Source organism: Sardina pilchardus, chromosome 14 (assembly GCF_963854185.1).
Source record: "Sardina pilchardus chromosome 14, fSarPil1.1, whole genome shotgun sequence".
In the NCBI taxonomy this organism is placed as follows: Eukaryota; Metazoa; Chordata; class Actinopteri; order Clupeiformes; family Clupeidae; genus Sardina; species Sardina pilchardus.
The window spans coordinates 4,521,163-4,546,236 of NC_085007.1; the positions used below are offsets into that span (position 1 = coordinate 4,521,163).

At 42.2% G+C, this 25,074-nt stretch overlaps 1 protein-coding gene across 1 annotated transcript; it reads right to left on the reverse strand.

The window, feature by feature from the left end:
* Nucleotides 1-2,231: 2,231 nt before the first annotated feature.
* LOC134100329 (endoplasmic reticulum chaperone BiP-like) lies at nucleotides 2,232-24,933 on the reverse strand. Its single transcript, XM_062553458.1, has 8 exons — nucleotides 24,179-24,933; nucleotides 23,862-24,093; nucleotides 17,780-17,914; nucleotides 17,565-17,677; nucleotides 17,011-17,401; nucleotides 8,487-8,724; nucleotides 4,304-4,489; nucleotides 2,232-3,621 (listed from the first exon to the last, which is right to left on the reverse strand). The coding sequence occupies exons 1-8, from the start codon at nucleotides 24,331-24,333 to the stop codon at nucleotides 3,053-3,055; spliced, it is 2,019 nt and encodes a 672-aa protein (XP_062409442.1). The 5' UTR covers nucleotides 24,334-24,933; the 3' UTR covers nucleotides 2,232-3,052.
* Nucleotides 24,934-25,074: the final 141 nt, after the last annotated feature.

Below are 25,074 nucleotides of genomic sequence, written 5' to 3' on the forward strand. Positions count from 1 at the left end.
ACACAGTACACCCTTCACACACACACACACACACACACACACACACACACAATTCACACACACACATTTCCCCTCACACACGCACCCACGCTATCCACACATGCTTTCACCATACTTCCACGTTTCGACACCTGCTTCCACACATGCTTCCACACCTGCTTCCACACAAACAACCACATATGCTTCCACACATACTTCCACATTTCCACACATGCTTCCACTCATGCTTCCACACATACTTCCACATTTCCACACATGCTTCCACTCATGCTTCCACACAAACTTCCACATATATTTCCACACATGCTTCCACTCATGCTTCCACACCTATTTCCACACCTATTTCCACACATGCTTCCACATATATTTCCACACATGCTTCCACTCATACAATTGCCTTCTAGAGGTGGAGACCGTCTCAAAAAATTACTCCAAAGATAAACATACTGGCAGGGCTGGTTCTGCCTGTACGCACACTACGTAAGTTGTGTAGGGCCCAGCAAGTAATCCCTGTCTCCCCTTGAGTCAAGCTAGTGACAGACAGGCCTACAGGTACAGCAACAGTGTTTCATAGGCTACATTAAGAAGATGGACATGAAACCGAATTACCATTCAGGGCATGAAAAACGGAAGAAACTTCACGAGAATGAACAGCAGGAACAGCAGTCGGATAAACTTGTGTTCGTTCCCTGGTTTGATGTCTATCTACACGCATCTCTCTCAGTGTGTGTTGCTAGCCTAGCCTAGGCCAACTAAACAGGGAAGTGAATCCCCTGATCTGTCTGCGGCTTGCCTGCCAGTCTTTCCACAGTACTTTACAAAGTTGTGAAATATAATGGCATGTCAATCGCATGTTCCGTATTCGAATGCAGGTGACTGACTACATATATAAAATCTCATGTTTAAATGCGCTCATGATAACGTGCAGCTTGAAACATGCTAGATCCTGTCAAAACAATATTTGAAAAAATATTGAATGGAATCAGGGGAGCCAGTTCAGTGGCTATGTCTTGAGCAAGTTGCCTCCTACCCTTAAAAAAAGTAACTGCAATACTTCAAGTGTCAAACTGCAGATTTCTGAGTATATTCTGAATATTTGGGGGAAATATTTACAGTTGTACCTCGAAAAAACTGCAGTTATTTTTTTGTAAGGGAATATGTACAGCAAGCATCAAAAAGCAAACAGCCCAGACCCTAAAACTGGATATACTAATATATACATCTAGTTATTATATTACTTACTTATTATATACAGTGCCTATAGAAAGTAATCATACCCCTTTGACATAGTAACTTTTTTGTCTTACAGCCTGAAATAAAAACCCATTTTTAAAAAAAATCTTTTTCCAGTTTTATTTACAAATTGAGCTGTACAACATCAAAATAATGAATAAAAAGACAACAGTTCTGAAAATTAATGAAAAAGGGAAAAACTAGAATAACAGGGTTGGAAAAGTCATCATGCCCCGATTTACTACTTTGTGTAGAGCTTCCTTTTGCTTTCATTACAGCCATCAATCTGTTATTAGCTTTGCACACCTAGATTGGGGAATATTTGCCCAATCTTCCTTGCAGAATTGTTCAAATTCAGTCAAATTCTGAGGGGAACGGCGATGAACTGCTCTCTTCAAGTCAATCTACAGATTTTCTATAGGATTTAAAAGTCATTGCATGAGAAAACCAGGCAGAGGTCGGAAGATGGGGGTCGGCCAAATCGGCTCATACTTTGTATGTGTGATTAGTATGTGGAACTATGAACAGCCATATAATTAAAACCCTCCCTTTTCGTTATGGAGTTCAAATCCAACAATTCTTGGCTGAAAATGTCTGAAATTGCAATGGCTACACTGATTATCCTGATAAAGATAGGAACCTATATATTTCCATAGAGCCTAGATAGCATAGTTTTAAAGACCAAAAGGTGCACTAGGGGGTTATCTACACCACTGAAATCAGAATTTTCATCTCTCTAAATTTCGGTCATTTTTAAGAAGCATTATCTCATATTCGCAGTGGCTTTGGTGGATGGTTTTACTGTTGCTGGAGAGAGGAACATCTACTGATTCAAAAACAATTGTCGTCTAATTGGGCCACACATAATGTGTGCCATGCCAGGAGGATCCCAAAAGACCCTCCTGGCACGGCACACATTATCTGTGGCCCAATTAGACGACAACTGTTTTTGAATCAGATGATGTTCCTCTCTCCAGCAACAGTAAAACCATCCACCAAAGCCACTGCTAATATGAGATAATGCCTCTTAAAAATTAACAAAATTTAGAGGGATGAAAATTGAAATTGATGAAAACACCTTTTGGTCTTTAAAACTATGCTTCCGAGGCTCTATGGAAATATAAAGCTTATGTTCATATCAGAGGCGATTGCTCATTGAGTGCAGGGGAGGCTCAGCCTCCTCTAAAATATCACGGAAAATTGCATGAAATAATGCCTATTATGAGCTACATTAGCAAGCCTAATATTTCAACTAGAACATGCTAAAAACGTGTTCAACTTCATGGCTATATCGTTATAGTTTCGTTTTACAACAAGGTTTTGCCTGTCATCTATCATGATTTCGCACGTCTAATGCATTGCTGTGACGACACGATCCATTAAAATCCCCATAGAGGCTCGGCCTCACTGGACTTCGATGGCACTACGGAGTGGGCTGGTCTCAGTGCAGGAAAAGCTAGATGAATATTGGATAAACGCCGCAAAATCGTCATATCCAGGGAAGCCCGGCCTCTCTGGGGGTGAATGGGACAGTGGGATGGCTCGGATGCCGAGCTTCTGTATGATGATTGGAGGAACCGTCATTTTTTTTGATTGACAAGCATATTTCGCGATTGCACAGGAAGTTTCAACAGAGACGGGCTCTGGTTTCAAGTTCAGGGATGCGTGAAAGTTACGGAACCTTACAGGGTTGGCAGGTGAACTCGAGAGGCAAGGCTCAAATTTTAATAATTCTGTTGCATGTTGTACACAACATATCCTATCAATAAAACCGTAATGTGGAGTTACAGAGTTCGTGATTTGCAAGCAGGAACCATGACTACAGTTCGTCTTTCTCATCCTGCTCACCCTCACCCTCCTCTGGAAGATGTCTATCTGTGTTGCCGTAGACTTTGCCAATGATGGACTGAACAACCTCCTCCAGCTCATCCTTCTTGGACTTGAATGCTTCTGCAGCGGCCTCTGGGAAGAACTCCATCCAATCAATCATCTCCTCCACGGCTCTCTCGATGGTTTCTTTGTCATCGTCGGACAGTTTGCCGCCCAGCTCTTTTTTTTCCCCCACCTGGTTCTTCAGGGAGTAAGCATAGCTCTCCAGCTCGTTGCGGGCATCAACGCGTTTTTTTAACCGCTTGTCTTCATCGGCGAATCGCTCAGCATCATTCACCATCCTCTCGATGTCCTTTGGGGTCAGACGGTTCTGGTCGTTGGTGATAGTGATCTTGTTCTTGTTGCCGGTTCCTAAGTCTATAGCAGTTACACGGAGGATACCGTTGACATCAATCTCAAAGGTCACCTCTATTTCTGGGACCCCACGGGGTGCTGGAGGAATGCCGGTCAGGTCAAAACTCCCCAGCAGATTGTTGTCTTTGGTCATGTTGTGCTCACCTAAGAAAAGAGGGAAAAATCAAATGCGATGTCAGCATACCTCTTTTTGGTGCATCACATGCTTCCACTACCACTAAACAAAAAATCAAAACATCTATGCACTCCACCCATTGGCACCGACACAAGCACAGCGCACTCCGCTTTAAGCCGGGTTTAGACTTGCTGCAGACAACGCGCTCGTGTTCGCATCATGGCTGCCTCGCGTATTTTGCGGTCGTTTGGTGCGTCGGTCGTGCACGTCATCGCAAGCGAACATGACGCATCCGCGAGATGCAATACTGATAAGAAAGTAGGGGGTGATGACTCCAAAAAAAGGTGACTGCAAGATGCATTATCGACATCGAAGCTGGGGGCAATCATGAGAGTAAACAATGGCACATGGCCACATCCACATCTGATGTTACTATAGTCTCCCCCTAGTGAAGACCTCCAGTTGGGTGCATAATGCTGCAGCGAGTCTGTACACAGGACACAGCAGGTCGCACACGGGCACATACGCTTACGCTTGGTCTAACAGCGAGTATAATCCCAGCCTTTGATTTTCGATTACATTAGATTCACTTCTATTTTGTTTGGTGCCACTCAAGAAAATCTATTGTTTATCTAATAGTTGCCCAACATGTCGGTGTTGGTGCCTCTTTGCTGAGCACTTTAAAATGTAGTCAATAAAATAACCCTATACCTTCATAAACCTTGATAGCAACTACTGTCTGGTTATCCTGGTTAGTGGTGAACATCTTGGACTTCTCGGTTGGCACCAGGGTGTTCCTATGGATTAGCCTGGTCATCACTTGTTCCTTATTATTCTTTGTATCTGCAGTCTCTATGCCAAGAGTCAGGGGGCACACATCCAGAAGAACCAGGCTTTCTGTTGAAGCAATTCAATGAGTCATGTCAGAGTCGCTTGAAACTTCCATACATACTCATTTTGTTTTTTTCCAGTTAAAGATAAATTTTATAATACTGTTGAAAGATTCTTTCACCCCTCCCCTCTGTCTTCTGAAAGCAAAGCGTTCTTTGTCTGGTATTGTATATAGGCTCAGTCTGGGGCACTCCCCCTTAAATCCGCCCTCCCCACCTCCCAGAACTTTTCACTCTGCATCGATGGTCACTCTGTCACTCCCTCCTCCCTGGTCAGAAACCTTGCCATCTACATGGACCCTGCACTCTCCTTCAAGTCACACATAAACCACGTCACCAAAACATCCTTCTTCCACCTCTGGAACATAGCACGCCTCCGACCCACTCTCTCCCTCTCAGCTGCTGAAACACTAAATCATGCCTTCATCACCTCCAGACTCGACTATTGCAATAGCATCCTGTATGGTCTCCCCTCCACTGTTCTTCAAAAACTGCAATATGTCCAAAACTCCGCCGCCCGACTGCTCACTCATTCCCCCTCCAGAGAACACATCACGCCCATCCTCCGTCAACTTCACTGGCTTCCTGTAAAACAATGCATACATAGCTAGATCCTTCTCACCACTTACAAAGCCCTAAACAACCGTGCCCCATCATACCTGACAGATCTCCTCCACTGCCCCATTCACCCCCACCGAACATGTTCCTCTGCTGCCAACACCCTCACCACCAGGACCAAATATCGCACCATAGGGGACGGAGCCTTTGCCATCGCCGCCCCTACCCTCTGGAATTCCATCCCCGCCCTGGCCATCCACAATGCTGACTCACTACCATCCTTCAAAAATCACCTCAAAACCCATCTTTTCAACATCACTTACAACACCTGACAAATTTCTTTTTTTTTCTCCACCCCCTCTTCTACTCTTTGTATTGTTCTTTTTGCGTATTTGTTTGTATACATGTCTGTATTGTATGTACTGTATTGTCCTTTTGTATCCTTCTTGTTCTTTGTCTTTGTAAAGCGTCTTTGGGTACCCTGAAAAGAGCACTCCTATGCACATTTGAAAACTGGCATGTTTGTGCAAAATCATTGTCCATTGTATTTAAATTATGGGTCATTCCGCCTCAATTCAACAAATGCCTTCTGCTTGACTATCTCAGATTTGCTTCAAAATTTTACCACCTAAAGAGTAACCATTTAAACTTAGCCAAACCATTATCTTAATATACCTAATACATCCAAAGAAAAAAAAAATTGAACATGGTACCCTCCCTCTAAATTTTGAAAAACACTGTCTCAAAGTCTCTATGCCGTCCTCAGTCCACTGCAACACAGTTTTTCGTTGGGGTTTGGATGATTTTAGCTCCGTCTTATAGGTCGGCACAAGATATACAGCAGCATGGTCGGAATTGAAGATGGGGGAGAGCGTCTTGGCTTTATATGCGCCTTTAATATTTCCATAGCATTTGTCCAAAACTTTATTTCGCGTGCCACTTTTCACATACTGGTAAAATCCAGGGAGAGCTTGTTCAAGGCGGCAATGATTAAAGTCCCCGAGTATGAACATCGGGGCTCCTGGAGTTCTCTGAAGTTGGCTATATGCACACAATCTGCCAGGCGGTTCGCCGCCACACCAGCCTTTACCCCTGGGGGCACAGGCAGCGCAAATTGAGACGCTCCCAAATTCTCTGGATAAATAATAGGGACGCATTGTCAAACAAAGTACCTCAATGTCCGGGTCACAAATCGTTTCTCTCTGATTGTGATCTGATTACACCAAGTGTCCTTCACATTTAAACACAAATGCCCCCACCCCTGGTCTTACAGATGTCGCCACTCTGTCCGCCCGCACACAAGAGAAACCGTCCAGCTGGATCAGGTTGTTTGGTATATCCCTACATGACTCCATTAAGACCATGATGCTTGCCTCTCTGAATTCATGGCAGTGACGACTTAGCTCATCCATTTTATTACAGAGAGATCTGACGTTACTCAGTATCATGGTGGGGAGCGGTGGTTTGTTAACCCGACGCTGGAGTCGCTGTCTAATTCCACCTCGCCTGCCTCTTTTCCTTCGACCGGGTCTGTCAAAACCTGGCTTGCACCTGATGTCCTCCGGTAGGTGTTCCTCAGAGACAGCAAAAACTCTCTTGATAGAGCAACGCTAACAGGGGAGCTACACCAGACGCGTAACTGAAGCGCTCCGTTAGCGACGCGTATGTTGCAGCCGGTCGCAGCAGTTAATTATCACTGTAGTCAATGGAAGTAGCTACATCAGACGCAACAGTGGCGCGTACATTCGAAAAAAATAGACCCATCTTCTAAAATGGATTTTACGCGTCGCTAACGGAGCGCTTCAGTTACGCGTCTGGTGTAGCTCCCCTGTAAGACAGAGCCACTTTCGTAAGACATCATATTTGAGCAACGCTAACCTACTGAGCTAGGATAGCCTACCCCACAGGGGATACACGTGCATTTGTTGACAAGCCGAACTCTGCAGAAGGAGTTCTCACGTCTTGGGCAAAAGACTGCCTGCGTTGCGTGTCTATCCCAGGTACAGTGGCATACATTTCAACATATCATATGAATATAATTTCATGGGTTTTATTTTTTTCAAACGCCAAAAGATCGCCTAGCTTGTGTTTATATGGCAGTGTCATAACAGTATAGGCTACTGTTCACAGAATGGATAATTCAACTGTTTGTGTGGAAGGTAGCCTACAGTAATGGCATATATCAATATTATAATATGCAGCTATCTGCAAAGTACAAAAGTCGATTTGCATTATAAGATAAGATAAGATGACAAGATGAACTTTGTCCCAGAAGGGAAATTTGTCTTGGGCATTACAGTGCTGCATACAACTGCTTATCATAAAAACAAAACACCAATTCACGCATACCACATAGACAACAGAGGACAACAGAATGGAATTACAGTGGGCACGGCAGACATAGTAATCAATAACTCCAATTTAAGAAGAGAACACTCCAATGATATTGCACATTTCCCAAAAAGTTCATAGATAGGCCTACCCCTATGCTCAAATCTCAAAGATACAGAGACATTTTGAATATAGCCCATGGCAAGACACTTTCACCAGAAAAGTAAATAACAAACATGTCATTTGTTAGCCTAAAATATTATTTCAAGAACGTAGGCTAGCCCTACCAAATGTGTACACAGTTTAGACATAGGCTCAGGCTCGGAGCCAGAGAGCAACGAGTGGGGGAGCTATGAGCATCGACGGGGGGGGCACCTGTTGGGGGGAGGGGGCAAAATACTGCAAAATATCTACTACAGAGCACTCTGTTTGGGGGGGCACAGAGACCTGTTTGGGGGGGCCTGGACCCCTATGCCCCCCCCCCCTGGCGCCGAGCCTGCATAGGCTTAGGCTACTTCTGACTGTTTTTTCTCCTAAAAGGGGCTTCATCATAAATCGCTACTTCCACATCTAATCAGGCTGTACAAAGTTTACACTTGTATCATAACACTTTCGGTTTCCTTGCTGCTTCGGCCATCACTGAATTTGAGGAAGTGGTGGGGGAAGTGTGTGCTGTAAAGTAGGCCTAGTCGAATTTTGTAGTTCTTTTTGTGCTCGGGTTCCCACTCGAAACCCAAAGTTCCGTAGTGCCAGTAAAAATGGCAGACGTGTCATTCAACCTATTGTAAATCGATGTACCATCACAAGGATCTTGGAAACGTATTATTAAGGTTGAAAAACTACATGGTGTTGCTTTAAAATTAAACTTGCCAAGCTAAACAGTGTCACTTAAATCCCTCGGACACACACATTTAATATGCATTAGGCTTATACTATAAGTGTTCCATCTAACCAGGATTGTGTACAGACACTGGAGGTGGACGAAATGACCCTGAGGAGGATTCGATTGCTCTTTAAGTCACATCAAACCTTTCAGTGATGCATTATAGGCCACATACCTGGCTGCATCATCTCAAGTGAATAGGTAAATAACGTATGTGAAATAGACTACATACCTATACCCTCCTCTCCAGAAAGCAGGGCAGCCTGCAAAGCTGCTCCGTAGGCCACAGTCTCCTCAGGGTTGATACTTGTGAAGGGCTCCTTTCCGTCGAAGAATTCCTTCACTAGCTGCCGGATCTTGGGAATACGAGTGGAGCCACCGACCAGCACGATCTCATCGATGTCAGATTTTTTCAGGTCAGAATCTTCCAGAGCTTTCTGCACAGGCGTCAGGATGGAACTGAAAAGATCCTGCAAAAGGGGGAAAACGGCAGCACTGTGTTAATTTCAGTCACATTTACTAAAGCTTTCAGCTGCTGACAACCTTGCAACCCCAAATCAGTAAAAGTTGGGATGTTAAGTAAAATGCAAATAAAAACAGTGAAACAAACTGCAAAACTGCAAATCTTGTAAACCCATATTGTATGGAGGACATCTTGCACATCTGGAAAGGCTAAATCAATTCTGAATGATGTACACAGGTTTTGAGCAACATATATGACCTTCTAGGCGACCTCTTTTTCAGGGAAGACCTGGTGTGAATATTTCAGGAAAACAATGGCAAAGTGAATTCTGCACATATGTGACTCTTCAAAGCGAAATCAGTCGCTTTAAGCATAACGTTATTTTGATTTTAATTGAAAAAAAGCTGGACTTCACCACAGCTTTAATCTGGGTATCAAATTTAAGGTCAGTGTCCACCTTTACCCCCAGATTTTTAATGACTGGCCTGCGATACTGTGCTAGGTAGCCCAGATCAACCAGGGGGGTCACAGAAGTGCCACTAAAGACCATGACTTCTGTCTTCTTTTCATTGAAATGTAAAAGTTAAGGGACATCCAGGTCTTAATGTCATGTAAACACTCTAGCAATGGCTTAACACAGTCAGAGTCTGCCTTTATAAGAGGGACATAGATCTGACTGTCATCTGCATAGCAATGAAAAGAGATACCATGCTTCCTGAGAATTTAACCAAATGGGAGTAGATAGAGGGAAAATAAGAGAGGGCCAAGCACAGAGCCCTGTGGCACCTCCTGTGACAGGGGAGCGGTGGAGGACACAGAGTCAGCAAGGCTAACACAGAAGGTTCGCTGGGATAAGTAGGACCTGAACCATTCTAGTGGTGTGCCACAAATGCCCACCCACTGCTCCAAACGAGCAATCAGGATGTCATGATCCACTGTCTCAAAAGCTGCAGTCAAATCCAAAAGTAAAAGTACAACACAGTGACCAGAGTCAGTAGTTAAATAGATGTCATCAAAAACTCTTAAAAGTGCTGATTCATGATGCTGTGTAAAGTTTTAAAACCGGATTGGAAAGTCTTACTAATATTTTGTTCATTTATAAAATCCATGAGCTGGGAATAGAAGTGAAGGGCAATTTGGAAATAGGCCTAAATATAGCCAAAACAGTGGAGTCCAGTCCAGGTTTCTTTAACAAGGGTTGGACAACGGCCTGTTTAAAATTAACAGGAACCACTCCCGATGACAGGCTGCTATTTATAACTGCAGTAAATTATGAATATGATATAATTCTTTGTTACGTCTTCGTTTGTTCATCTGTTTGTTTCCTGTCTTAAATGTCTGTGCACGGGTACGCTAGTGATTCACGCTGCTCCGTCCAGCATGTCTTGATATCTGCATGTGCAGCACTTTGGGTTTGAGCTTACAAAACTGTGCTTTATAAATAAACGTGACTTGACTTGACTTGACTCAGGCATGGACTGGCCAATGCCCGGTGGGCCGACGCATATATTTGGGCCGAGGCTGTCATAATTTACTAATAATAATAATTAAAAAATTAGGCTTATGTAGCGTACGGCCGCAACGGTAGCGAATCGCGGCCCATTGGTTGACTGCCTTAATGGACATTGGGCTAGTCCAATGACATCTCAGGCCCCTCCCTGTCTCCCTCCCGGCCTCATCTCCCTCTTGACTGGAGTTCGACCGGAGTTTGAGACCGTCCGTATATGAAAATGTACAAAGACAAACCACAAAAGCGCAAGGGGGGCGCACAGAAGTTGCGAGAAAAAAGGCAAAAGCCTACAAGTGGATGCAGCAAAATGTGCTAAAATTACAGAAATGTTTGCCACCACAAGTTCAAACAGGGCTGTCGACATAGCAGCAGTGCAGAAGCATCACCGAGTGTACAGGCTTCAGAGAGGCACATGCGAGTGTGCAACAGAGTAGTTACACAGGAAGGAGTAGCTATTCAAATTGATTCGGAGGAGGAGGAAGAGGTGAGAGACGTGACCCAGCAGGGACAGATTGAGGAGGAGGCCAGAATAGCTACTGTGAGCCAGGTAAGAAGTAGCCAAAATGTTGGCTGCATTTTTTGGGCGCACAACGAACAATTAAAAGTTTGAAATCTGCGACTGCTGCTTCCCCTTGCTTCTTTTAGATGTAACCTGCCTACTATGTAGGATTAGGCACCCAGTTAAGCAAAACAACGTTTTATAGTGTGAGCGCGTCTTTTTGTGTGGTTTCTGTGTAGGCCTACCCCTCTTGCAGCATTTGAATTGCGATACCCATCAAATTAACGAGTTGTTGGCTCGCCATCAACCTTCTGAAATCTTAAGACAGTCACGATTGGTCGAAATTGTTGTCAATCTTGACGCAGTACAACAAGCAAACTATCAAATTTCTTTGCGCAGACAAGCAGACACCCATTCACACAGACATGCAATCAGACGCATGGAATGAAACAGGAATGGTGATAGCCCATGGAATTAACAATGACAATGTTTTGGGATGTGTAGCCTATACATCTTCTCTAAATAGTATCAAGGTGTGTGTGTGTGTGTGTGTGTGTTACGAAACGGCGAGGCCAGCTCTTTATTGTCTAGGGTATTATCAGTAAAAAGCCTCCCGCAAGTCGCAACCTAAAGTAAAGTTCAACCCCACCACAGCTAACTCTATCCACTAGCCCTATATGATGGAAATGCGTGGAAGTGTATCCTAGCATGTGGATGTGTGTGTGCGTGTCAGCTTGGCAGAGCCCAGTGAGAGGTCACTTACCTGTGGCTCCCACGGCCCGGTGGCTCTATGATAGTCTATGGCCAGCGCAAGCATCAGATCCCTTGTTCAGTTTTCTTTGTTGGTGGTAAAACATAATCCAAAATACTTTAACTCAAAAATGAGGGGATTCAGTTTGCCTTTGTCTTCTGTGGCAAACAGACACATGTTCCCAGGCCTCTGCTGCAGGCCTAACCCAAAAACCAATCACCCCCCAATTAGTCAGGGGGCCAAAACTGATATTAAAACTTTGTCGGACACTTTTTGGTACAAGCATACAACCTATCCAGTATTGATATTTAACCCCTCAACATGAGTTCTAGACAGGTTGTCAGCTTAGAAAATGTTATTTTGTCCATTTTAACACTATATTCTTAAAAATGGAAAAAGCGGATTTTTCCCCCAAAGTGCTTCCTTTTTCTTCCATGTTACCTACTGTAATTTTGGGCAAATGTGCAATATAATCCAACTTGTGTGCAAGCATGATCATTAAAAAATAATGATCAATAAATACCACAAGAGTATCACACCACAAGGGCCACTGTTGTGTCAGGGGGCCAATTCTGAAAAGGGCTTCCGTTAAGACTTTTGCAGACATGTTTTGGTTCAAGCTGTCAGTGTCACCCTATTTTTTTTGTTAGAAGACACAAATAGGTAAGATATCAGGGTGGTTGTGAAGACAAAGTTAAAAGCTTGTAGGGAGAGACATGCAATGCTGCACAAGTTATAATATTGAAATGTTACAGTGAAAATGTAGAACTGTAGATGGTGGTGTATAGTGCTATTTAACTTCATTAATATACCAGGTTGTGACAAATGATATTTAATGGACATATTACTATAGTTATTCATTCAATCCAAACATAACTGCTCTCTCACTTCTTTAGGGTTAGGGGTTAGTAGTTAGCAATAACAACTTTGTTATAGTCGTATGGCAAAGGTATGTTTTTCCCCTGTAAAACCCGGGAAGTTAACTGAACTCAAATTATTTGAGTACTGTAAAGCCTGGGAAGCTACCCTATCTGAAATTATTTGAGTAAACCGGATGCCTTGACATTTGAGTTTGGCAACTCATTTAATTTGAGTGTAAATAAGTCATTCAACTGGATTGGTTATTAGTATATTGTACAGTATTGCATTTTGTGTTGGGATAACTTAAAGGAGTCAAGTAAACTACACTAATTTTATTCACCTGATAACAACTTGAGTGAATTATCATGACATTGACAAGTAAGAATTATGTACTGTAGGCCTACACACAAAAAAATGCAATGTACTCAATGTGTGAGCTATCATTTTCTATGGATTATGGGTAAATGCTTCTTTGATTTTTTAATAAGTATTTCTTAGCTGTTAATTGTGGCTTCTTACTGTTTACCAGGTGATGGGCAAAAATATTGTGTTGATGATTTTCAGAATATGGTCAGATATACCATTAAGGAGAAGCCCATTCTCAAAATATCCCAGGGACTACAGGTGCAAATTAGCTATTTAGCTAACCCTGGTATAGAAGTTATTCTATGCATGGTCCCTGTCAAACAAAACCAATAAACTAAACTAAATATAAAGAACATTTTGAAGTTCACTTTTTCTTGGCCTAATGCAAAGTTGATTGCGTTTCCCAATTTGACTTTGACCTATAGTCACTTGAAAGTATCACAAAGTTGAGTATCCCAATGGTGTGATTGAGCCTCCTATTGTCTGTCTGTATTGTCTCTTGGGGAGATACAGACACATTATGCATGTTTACATTGAGTAACTATATTACCCCTCTTATGGACAGGATATGAGCTTCAGGAGTAAAGATTTCAGGATTTTTTTTATAGGTTTAAATTTCTATTAAATGAATAGGATTACTGCAGAATGATGGTAATTGTGAAACATAATATTTATCACCATGGCAGTACTGGCCGTCATGATATACTGTATCTTCAGATTATCATTACGTCTGTCAGAAGCATTACAAGTGATCTAAGATTTTAAAATCAGCCCACAGGCCAAGTCTGTTATGGATAGTCATCTGCTTGATGGTGTGTGGTGTCAATGTAAATAACACAATAACATAACAGCTATAGTATAGCCGTAAATATAGTTTAACTATTGCATTTAAGATTCAATTTCAGTCAAGATTAATATGTGCTAATGTGTTAAGAATACTATGGACAGTGACATTCTGGGAAATGTAATGTGTGGTCAGCCATTTCTTATTGTGAATATACTTCTTGCCATGATTACTTAATTGAAATGAGTGGCATATACAGTCATGGCTGAAAGTGTTGGCACCCCATGCAATGAATAATGTATCATGAATAAATAAATGTTCTTCCTTAAAAGACTGGGGTCATACGTATTGGCACCCCTATGTTAACCCTATGTTCTCAACTCCCATAGAGGCAGGCAGATTTTTATTTTTAAAGGCCACTTATTTCATGGATCCAGGATACTATGCATCCTGATAAAGTTCCATTGGTCTTTAGAACTAAAATTGCCCCACATCATCACACACCCTTCACCATACCTAGAGATTGGCATGGTGTTTTGTTCAGTTTTGTTCAGTTAGCCTATTAGCCTGTTTGATGCTCATTGAGCTCAATGCAAATCAAACCAGCTAATAGGCCAACTGAACAAAACACCATGCCAATCTCTAGTTATTGTGAAGGGTGTGTGATGATGTGGGGCTATTTTAGTTCCAAAGGTCAAGGGAACTTTATCAGGATGCATAGTATCCTGGATCAATGAAATAAGTGGCCTTTAAAAATCTGCCTGCCCCTATTTGTGTTAAATTCCCATAGGGTTACATAGGGGTGCCAATACATTTATTTATTTATGATACATTATTCATTCACATAGAAAGTTGGTGTTCTTAAAGGTTGGATATGTTCTACTTTTATTACTTAAGGCATTAAGATCAATTTCCAAAAGATGATTTTATATTCCTCTTTTTAGTCAACTTTAACATGGGTGCCAACACTTTCAGCCATGACTGTATTTTACTCAAGTTGAAATTAGGTGAATAAAATGAGTATACAGTAGTTTACTTGACTCCTTAAAGTTATCCCAACACAAACTACACACATATAAATAACTCAGCTGAATGACTTATATACACTTAAGTTAACTTCCCGGGTTTTACAGTGCAGTCAAGCAGTGGTGTTCAGGTAGGCAGCCAACAGAAGGTACCCAGGGACCATGTGCTCAGTCTGAGTCCTGGTCAGGGACATCGACACTGCCTGGTACTGCACTGACTTCTACTTTCCTCACATCCACATATCGTCAACTCCAAGCACCTGACCTGTACTCACCAAGCTCCAAGCACCTGACCTCTGTGGTTAAAAGCTGGGGGGAAAGCATGCCATCCTTCATGTGCCTTTTTCTGTTGGCTGCCTATACCCGAGCACCACTGCTTGGATGGGGAAAAATGTCTTTGCCATACGACTATTACTACTAACTAGTTACTAACCTCTAATCCTAAAGAACTGAGAGAGCAGTTATGTTTGGGTAGAATTGATAACTATAGTGATATGTCCATTAAACACAATTTGTCACAACCTGGTACATTAATGAAGTCAAATAGCACCATAGACCACCATCTACAGTTCTACATTTTCGCCATAACATTATAGTATTACAACATGTGCAGCAGTGCACTGTCTCTCCCTACAAGCTTTAAACTTGGCATGACTCATTCCCATATATAGGGGTACTGATTGATAGAGGTTTTGGAATGCTATGTTATGTTTCCAATCTGATATTCACTTTGAAAACTGGTTCTCTTTAGGCGGAGATTGTTTTTTTCATGTTCTAGGTCTGTTGTCTCTTATACTGTACAATAAATGTTAATTCTGACACGTCAGCAGACATCCCACGAGTGTTAGCTTTCATTCCATACCATTTTTATCTATATGGTCCTTGTGGTTGTGGAGATATTCAACATTTATCGTTGGCATGTCATGTTGAGCAGGAAACCAAAAAATTGGCCTGAAATTGCTTGCACAAGTAAAAAAAAAAAAACATTTTGCTTGACAACCACCATAATATCTTACCTATGGGGGTCTTCTAACTAAAAAAATAGGTTGACCGCTTGTACCAAAACATGTCCGCAAAAGTCTTAACGGAAGCCCTTTTCAGAATTGGCCCCCTGACTAAATCAGTGCAGGTGTCTTTACTCATTAGCCACAGGTAGTGACATCACTGAAGCCCCGCCTGTAAGTCAGTAGCCGTGTTCAAGTTCAACTCCAAATGACCTTTTGCAGCAACGAGAGCTGCCGGTGGCAGCAGGGGCGGGGATGCAAACGCTGCTATGAAGTTGTACACTCTCTACTTCCCGTAGTGTAGACTTGGCTAGACTTGACCATGTGACGAATCACGAGGCACGGACCCGCACGGACTGTTGTGGATATGGGGAGGCATCTAAACACCTGCACACACGTCAGGGATGTAAAAGCCAATTAGGGCAAAGACCTGACGTCATGAAGGCAGGGTCTAGGCTCCGCTGCTCTCCGCAGTACCTCCAGACCGGCTGCTCTTTTGCGGAGCAGCCGCCTGGCCACGCCTTGCTCCCGCGATAAGTTGAGGCCATGTGATACCGACTGCTGAGTCGAAAACACGCCCATCTAGACCATCGTGGACAGATTTTTAACCACGTGCATCTTGTGCTGCGCAGTTTTTGTGCTGCGCAGCCAACTTGAACGCGCCTAGTGCTTGCCCTACCATGTGATCTAACCTATCCTAACAGTGTGTGTGTGTGTGTGTGTGTGTGTGTGTGTGTGTGTGTGAGAGAGAGAGAGAGAGAGAGTATAATAATAATTAATATTTTTTTTAGCAAGGGTAGGCTAGTCTACTCGCTTCCATGCAGGCTACTGCGGTTTACTTAAATATGTTTTACAAGCAAAACAATGTGCACATATGTTTTATCGTGTAAATTATCATGGTGGGCCACTATGGCCAAAAATGCCCGGGCCGTTTTTTGGTCCCAGTCCAGCCCTGATTTTGACTTGACTTGACTTGACTTGACCCGGTCAAACTGGGTGGATCATGGAATGGAAAAACATGATAGAGGACCTCAGACTTTTGAGCAGCTGACATTCTACTGTATACCACACAAGAATCATTCATTTGATCATTCTCATCAAATATTTCTAAACATTTACAGCATTTTGTGAGGAGATGAAGCAACACATGGGCAAACATGCCCCTGTCCCAACTTTTCTGAGACTGGTTGCTGTCATCAAATTCATATACAGTATTTTCATGATTTGATAAGAACATCATACAAGCACCATTTCCAAAAAGAAACATAAGCATCTGAGTAAGTGATAGTGTTAGCTTGTGTGTGAGTGTGTGTGTGTGTGTGTGTGTGTGTGTGTGTGTGTGCGCATGCGTGCATCAAGCGTTTTGATGTTTATGTTTGTTTGCAATGCAGGTAACAGCACAATGTAGCACAGCAGAATACTCAGAAACATGCACAATATGTATGATCTACAAAACTATCATGTTGTACAATTTTAATTCTCTCTCTACTCACCCTGTTTAGCTCCTCAAACTTGGCACGGGTCAGGATCTCGGACAAGTCTTTACCCTCAAAGAAAGACTCAATCTCAAAACGTACTTGATGTTGGGAAGACAGAACTCGCTTGGCTCTCTCAACCTCACGACGCAGCTTCTCAACAGCACGCTTGTCTTTGCGAACATCTTTGCCAGTCTTCTTCTTGCATAGCTTGATGAAGTGCTCAATGACGCGCTGGTCAAAGTCTTCTCCACCCAAGCTGGTGTTTCCGTTTGTGGCTCTGACCATAACATGACCTCTGTCAATAGTCAGGAGGGACACATCAAGGGAACCACCACCAAGGTCAAGCACCAGGATGTTTCTCTCCCCACGCTTCTGGGTCAAACCATAAGCAATAGCAGCAGCTGTTCTGGGGGTTTAAAATGAAGGGTTCAGATGAAAAAGCCTCTAAATCTGTCTAGATCCGCCTGCTTTTGCATCTGAACTCTTCAAATACATGTTTACCTCTTAGAACATGTCCAGCTGAACATTACACACATGTAGATCCAGCTGCTCTTGGCTGCTATACTTACGGCTCGTTTATGATCCTCATCACAGTCAGGCCGGCGATGGTTCCAGCATCCTTGGTGGCATGACGCTGGGCATCATTGAAGTAAGCAGGAACAGTGACCACGGCATGGGTGACCTTGAAACAGTTTGTCACATTTACAGTAGCAGAATATTAGAATATATTTGTTTAACTTATTTTTATTTTATTCTTTTTGCTAGTGGTACTGTAGCTCACTACCTTCTTTCCCAGATATGCCTCAGCGGTTTCCTTCATCTTAGAGAGAACCATGGCAGAGATCTCTTCTGGTGTAAAACTCCTCATCTGGCTACGAACTTTAAGAGCAATGTGGGGTTTCCTGTTTTTCTCAAACACCTGTAAGAATGGATATATGTGGTAGGATTCACAATATTACCATTTCATGAATGAGATTTAAAGGAGAATGCTGGCACTTTTTCACACAGATCACACTTCTTGAGGTCACAAGTACTCTTGAACATGCCCCCAAACAACGGTGCTCGATGACTTCGAGAAACAGAGATCTATCAGAAAGATCATAATTTTCTACCTTTTAATGTACCATGTTCACCAACATGTGCCATGTACCTTGAGGCCCATCCCGACCAACACCATGTAACTCTCATTGATAAGGTGTACTGGGGAGCACTCATGTTCCTTGGAGGTCTCACTCATGAGTGCTACCCAGTACACCTTATCAATGAGAGTCTACCTCAGGTAGTTGTGGATAATGTACTCGGCTTCCATGCCCTAACTGTTTGCAAGACCGTCTCCTCATTTGGGAAGAAGTCATGTTGGACTGTGTACTTGCACCACCCAGGGGTGCGTTTCTAGAAAGTGTCGTATGCTAACTTGCGTCGCAACCTTGGGAGTTCGCTCCGTCGTTCGTAGATTTGGTGTTTCTAGAAAAGGTAGTTCAAACTCTCAATCGCAAACAAGGACGCAAAGTTTGGTCGTTTGAACGACTGCCCCTGGGCAGTCGCACCTCTGTCGTACCTTGGGAGTTCCGTTTGGTGATGTCGTCAGTGTCAGGAGCGCCTAACCAAAAATCACAAGCGCCCAACCAAAAATCACTAAGTTGTTGTTTTTCTCGTGACTCAATGATTGCGCTATGCTGTAGGCTAATATAAATTAAAATACCGTTGGGCTCATTCTTGCTACTTGTGTTACCTTGCGTTCATTTGCGTGTTGGTTTGCATTTTGGTAGGCTACTGTTATGATTTACAAACCCTCGGGTCAAGCACACCGTTCATTAGTATAGTGGTTAAGGCAGGTGGCTTATCATCACAACATCGTAGGTTCTTTTTCCGTATGCATCACACATGCTTTTGTTTCTGACTAGTGAAACATGGAAATAACCCTAATAAGTAATGTCGTGGAACTATTAAACTGATGTTGTGTTCCTGGCCACTCGATGTAAAGCAATTAAATTAGGGCCGGGACTTTAGCGCGTTAATTACGATTAATTAATTACACAAACATTAATGCGTTAAAAAAATTGACGCATTTTAATCGTATGCCTATTTATTTTTGCACCGCGGAACGTTTCTCACTGGATGAGTTTCAGACGGACCGATTATACTGGAGCACCAAGTAAGGCGTTCGGTTCAGACAAAACAAACCACAGTGGCACAGTGAACATGAACAAAGAAGCTGATGTGACCGCGTTGGTTGGCCCCGTGGATGGGAAATGTTGTTACAAAAAACGAACGGATGGAAGCGTAGATAAGAGCATGGTTGTGTGCAACCTATGCAACAAGGACGTATCACCGCAGGTATCACCTCAGTGCAAAACATAAAGCAGCTAGCTGCTAGCGTGGACAAAGTGATACTCCACTTGAGGGAAACCTCTGAGCTTTATTTATTAAACAAATAGCAACCGAGTTGCTGTTACAGCCACAACTCACGCTTATAACAGTAATCCACCGCACCTAATTCCATGTCCAACTTTCATAGACCTAAAAGAAACTTCACACTCAGAACCGCATACAAGCACACACGCACACACGTAAACTCCGCCTCCCAGTAACAATTTCATGAACTCAACTCAAGGTAACAGGTGACACAATTAACAGGATATCACAGTATTATAGTTTACAGAAGGTCTACCTATCTATAGGCTACATGAATTTCTGAAAATGTACTATTTCTAAATATGGTATTGCTGCACTTTATGGCAAAAATTGCACTGGTCTGTTGGACTTATTAATAAACAATATTTTTGTTGCTTAAGCTTAGGCCTATGTATTCAGTCATTATCCAATAGTAGGCTATACTAAAAATCCATGTGAAAAAAAAATACTTCTCACTGTTCTCAGGTCATATATTTATATACAATTAAAATGCGATTAATTTCGATTAATTAATTACAAAGCCTCTAATTAATTAGATAAATTTTTTTAATCGCCCTAAATTAAATATATTTAGGGTCTAACCTATTGTTGTGTGTGGTATTCCTGCTCTTACTCAAAAGTGACATGGAGAGGTAAGATGCGAACTTGGGCCGCGCGCGCAATGTACTGACATGCAACAGCTGAACCACCAGACACTGATTTAGTATTGTGATAATTTGTAATTAGTCTAGGCCATATATATTTTGTACATATATTTTTTAGATATTTCACACAAATACATATAGCCTATTGGACAGCTTAAGCAGCTATGTGCTTGCATAGGTTTACGTTTTTTCCTGATAGCAATGATAATGCCAGCATGAATCACTTTGGGTTTAAATTAGACACGTCGACACATAGAGGGTGCCTCTCAACATCCCTCCTCGATCCTCGGTCCTCTATCCCATTGTTGCCGCCCCATCATTCAGTGAGGACGAGGATCGAGGAAGGAAAGGAGGATCTATAAAAGACAAGTGATAGGCATCCAGTGACAGAGAATTTCTAGTGGGTGGGGTATTATACGTTGACACTTTTTCCACCAATGAAATGTGCCGTTGCATCCTCAACAACGTTGTTGGAACAACGGTGTTCGAACACCGGAGGTAGCGAATTGCGACACAAGTACGATGCTTTCTGGAAACAGGTGTAACACTGTCGTTGTTTGATCGCAAGTTGCGTCGCACCACGGTGGTTTAACAACGCCGTTGCTAACTCTTCTAGAAACGCACCCCAGAACGGTTACATGGTGTTAGACGGGATGGGCCTCAAGGTGACATTGCACAAAGCACCATGCACATCTTGGGGGCTAGACATGACTGACTTGTTTCAGAAAGGCAAAAAGGCAATAGAAATGTTACGAAAAAAGGAAGTTGCAAAACGTACCATGGGTGCAGTGATATGACGCAGCATCTGAAAATAGTCCCCATAGGCAACAAGCAGAAGTAGTTTGTGATATCACTGCGCCCATGGTACGTTTGCAACTTCCCTTGATTATTACGCCAGATGAGAGTGTAGTTCCATGTCAAATCAGCCAAGAAAAACGCCAGGTTTCATTTTCAGTTGGTCTTATTGCACTTTCTAACTTGAGAAGAGACATGTTTTAAATGGGAAAATTACCGGAAATCTTAGTCACTTTTAACCATGATGCTAGCAGGCGAGATGCTAATGGTCTAATCCGATTCAATGATCTATGCTAGGCTGAAGCTAAAAATTGTATCACCAGACTCACAGAATGGCTGGATGAACGGGAAAAGGGTAAATATCAATTGTTTTGCTCGAGGGGAGGTGGAAAATCCCCAAAATGGCGGAATATCCCTTTAAGGGAATAATGTACATGTAGTTTAATATGAAAAAAAACGGTGAAGTGTTCCTTTAAGAATGGACAGCCTGCATGCGGTTGTGACGCGGATAGATGTCTTAACAATGCAGGGGTGGATTATGATCAGGACGACACAGCCTATTGGTAATACAGCAACAATAAGTGCAACATGACAAATATTACAAAAAGGGAGCAATCTCTTAACATGCATTCTTGTTATTCATTAGCAATATACAGTTTACTCTAGAAAACATTTTTGTCATTTATACCATAAAGGAGTAATGGGCATAAACATCCTATATGTCCAAATTAGTTATAAATATTTGAAATTTCCATCCCTCATGTACTAAATATCTCATATTTATTTTAAAAATCTTACATTTTATGAACGTACATCACAATATAGAGAAAACCTGAAATTTGACCTCGATTGACTTTTTGACCTCAATATTTAACCTTAAAGGTCAAGTTCCATGTTAGCAAAGAGTAATTCTGAAATCTTAATCCATGCTGATAACTTCTGGCATAGTTGCCAACTTTTAATAAAAAGATGCCACCAAAAGTGTTTTTAAAGGGTCTTGGCCTGACGACTACTTCAAATTTGACCTTAAATTATAAATATGATTTTGGCAACCACTGGATTCTGGAACCTCAGACCCTACTAATAACTTCTAGCATGTTTGCTAACTTAAAAAACAATAAAAAAAAAAATGCCATGAAAATAGAGCCCCCCCAAAAGACAAACCATGAAATCTATTGTTTTTAACCTTTTGACCTTCAAAGTTGACCTTAAAGGGTCACTGCACCCTAAAATAGGTTTTTTGAGCTGTTGATTGATTGAAAATACTCATAAGTGGTGAACTGTACTATTACCAGGGTTAATATTGACAAAAATCGTGTTTCTCGACAAAAGTAACATTTCGTCTGATTTTGTATTGGAGATATTGCTCTCTGGCGCATACTACCGTTTGAAAACATGCCATGACATGTTGGTCCAAAATACTATTGGAATGCTGACGTTGTCCTGCACTTCTAGTCCGACACTACGTCACCGGGTCGTTACAAATTAGGACTGAAACGCCCCAACACCTGCTGCCCTGATTAGCCTACCTGTGATAAGCCATGTCTGCAGCACTCATTCCCAGATTGACACGAAATCACCATGGTTGATTGGTTGCAACAGTGCTGCACTCTCTCTTCAAATTTCAGAACGTCTCGCCCATTTTGAGAGCCGTTTTCAGAAATGTGAAGTGGGTGGAGTTATGGGGTGAAGTGACTCTTTAAATTATAAATATGATTTTGGCAACCACTGGATTCTGGAACCTCAGAGCCCTCTAATAACTTCTAGCATGGCTGCCAACTTATAACAAAGAATGCCATGAACATAGACCCACCCAAAAAGACAAACCATAAAATCTATTGTTTTTGACCTTTTGACCTTCAAATTTGACCTTAAATTATGAATATGATTTTGGCAACAACTGGATTCTGGAACCTCAGAGCCCTCTAATAACTTGCACTAGCATGGTTCCCAACTTTTAACAGAGAATGCCATCAAAAGTGTTTTCTAAGCACATTTCCTGGTGTTGGCCTGACGACTATAACTAGTTTTACATTCTTTATTCACCTCCAAAGGGTTGTAGGTAATAGTTCCACAAATCCCCGAAGGCAGATCATTTTATACATTATCGTAAAAGCACCAATTAGCCTACCGCCCCTTTCGTTCGAAATTCTAAAACAATGATGCTTTTTAAAACACCAAAATAACATTTGATAAGTGAACGTTACATTTTTCAGTAGCCATAGTGTATATTTGAACAGAATCTGGTTTGGTTCTTACCGGGGCTTTTACCTCCTGAAACATCTGAGTTTATTGCTGGCCCGGTGGTTCGCCTATTCCACCGGTTAAGTTTCGGTTTCAGGTTTACAACACTCTTCGAGTCATGGTAAAATGACATTTTTGCTACAAAGCTATTTATTGCGTGGGTGCTTGAGTTTCCATAGGAATCCGCTGTCTCAGTTTGTATTGAAATTAAGTGACACAACAAGAGGGGAACATACAGTAGGGGACGTGCAGTAGCCTAGGCCAAGTTGGTTTTGCTTTAGCACTTGCTCACAGCTCACCAGCTTTGAGTATGTGCACGAAAGGGTCCTAGCTTGACGTAGCTAGACTGAGCCTGGCATTACACCACTGGGACATGACTATAGGGCGTGTTAACTCAGCTCTCCAGCTCTTTACTGATAATATTCTACCCATCTGTGATGCTCATTTATATTCACGATCATGTTGCCAATAAATATAATTATCACCTCCTTGTTTTGTCTTTAGCGGAAGTCCACTTTTGCAGCCTTTTCTTGCCCTGCCATCATCAAATTCAAAATTAACACACATTTCCAAAACACTACATTTTCCTCTACTCAACAACTGATGATGTTTGATGCACCATTCTTCATCAAATGTATGGTTCAGATGATTTGAATATCAAACCATTTTGATTTTGCTTAATATTTCTATGTCCCAAGTTTTTCGTAAATTTGGGTTGAATTGTTTATAGCTAAGGCTATGCCACAATAATTTCAGACAGATGGTCACCTTGAAGGGAAGGTATGTGATGTCCTGCTGCACAGAAGAATGATTCCAGGTGCGGCCGATAAATCTTTTAGCATTGAAAACGGTGTTCTCGGGGTTGGAGGTCAGCTGGATCTTAGCAGCATCACCAATGAGACGCTCTCCCTCAGCAGTGAAGGCCACACAGGAAGGGGTGATCCTGTTGCCCTGGTCGTTGGCAATGATTTCCACACGGCCATCTTTAAAGACTCCGACACTGAAACAAAGTGGGAAAAAGGTGAGCTAGCACGTGTCTTCACGGAATGTAAGTCTTGAATCTCCAAGTTCTGAATAGAGTTTACCAAGAGTAGGTGGTGCCCAGATCGATTCCCACCACTACACGCTTGTCTTCCTTTTCAATATGGTCTCCTCCTTTAAGTCTTTGTAGTAGGTGTGCTACTAATATTGCTCCAATGACCACAAGCAGGACCTGGAGGCAAATTCTCATCTGCTCCATTATTCAGTTTCTGTATTTGCTTGACAACTCTGTTTCTCTGAGAGAAAAATAATTGGTTTTAGGTTATGTTCATCATATACAGTATATGTATGTTTATCTCCCTCAACAATGGAATTCTCTTCTCTGATTGGCTAATGGGGTGGCCATTAACTTCGTATAACCTGCTACCTTCGAAGTAGTTCCCGTATCACACTTGAATATTAATTCGCCAAACTCGTTGCGAAGTTTAAATGAACTGTCACGTTGCATCCAAGCTGAAATACAGACGTGCAGAACCATAGTAACATTGTAGCATATGACGGAGGTGGATTGTAGCTAGTTGGATGCCATGTAGGCTATAAAAGTAGCGATCTTTCAAAGTTAAAGTTAATCAGAATCCTGGGAAATGCCCGCTTGACAACGGCAGAGATAGAACTAACGACTGGCTTTTGGCCGTAGCAACCAGCCATTTAGAACTAACGACTGGCTTTTGGCCATAGCAACCATCCATTTAGAACTAGTAACGGCAGTTTTGTCCTGCAAGTAGAAAGTTGATATGTGGCGGAAAGTAGTCCCACAGTCAAGACAGTTTTAGCGATGTTAACGGACGCAACGGTGGAATAAAACTATGTTCTAAATATACAAGTTATGAATACAAACGGGAGATAAGCGGGATAACGGCCTTCGAGGTCGACCGGTTCGATGGAAATAATGGCACGGCGGAGGTAACTCCGTCTCCGTGCTTCGCACGTCGCCGGAGTT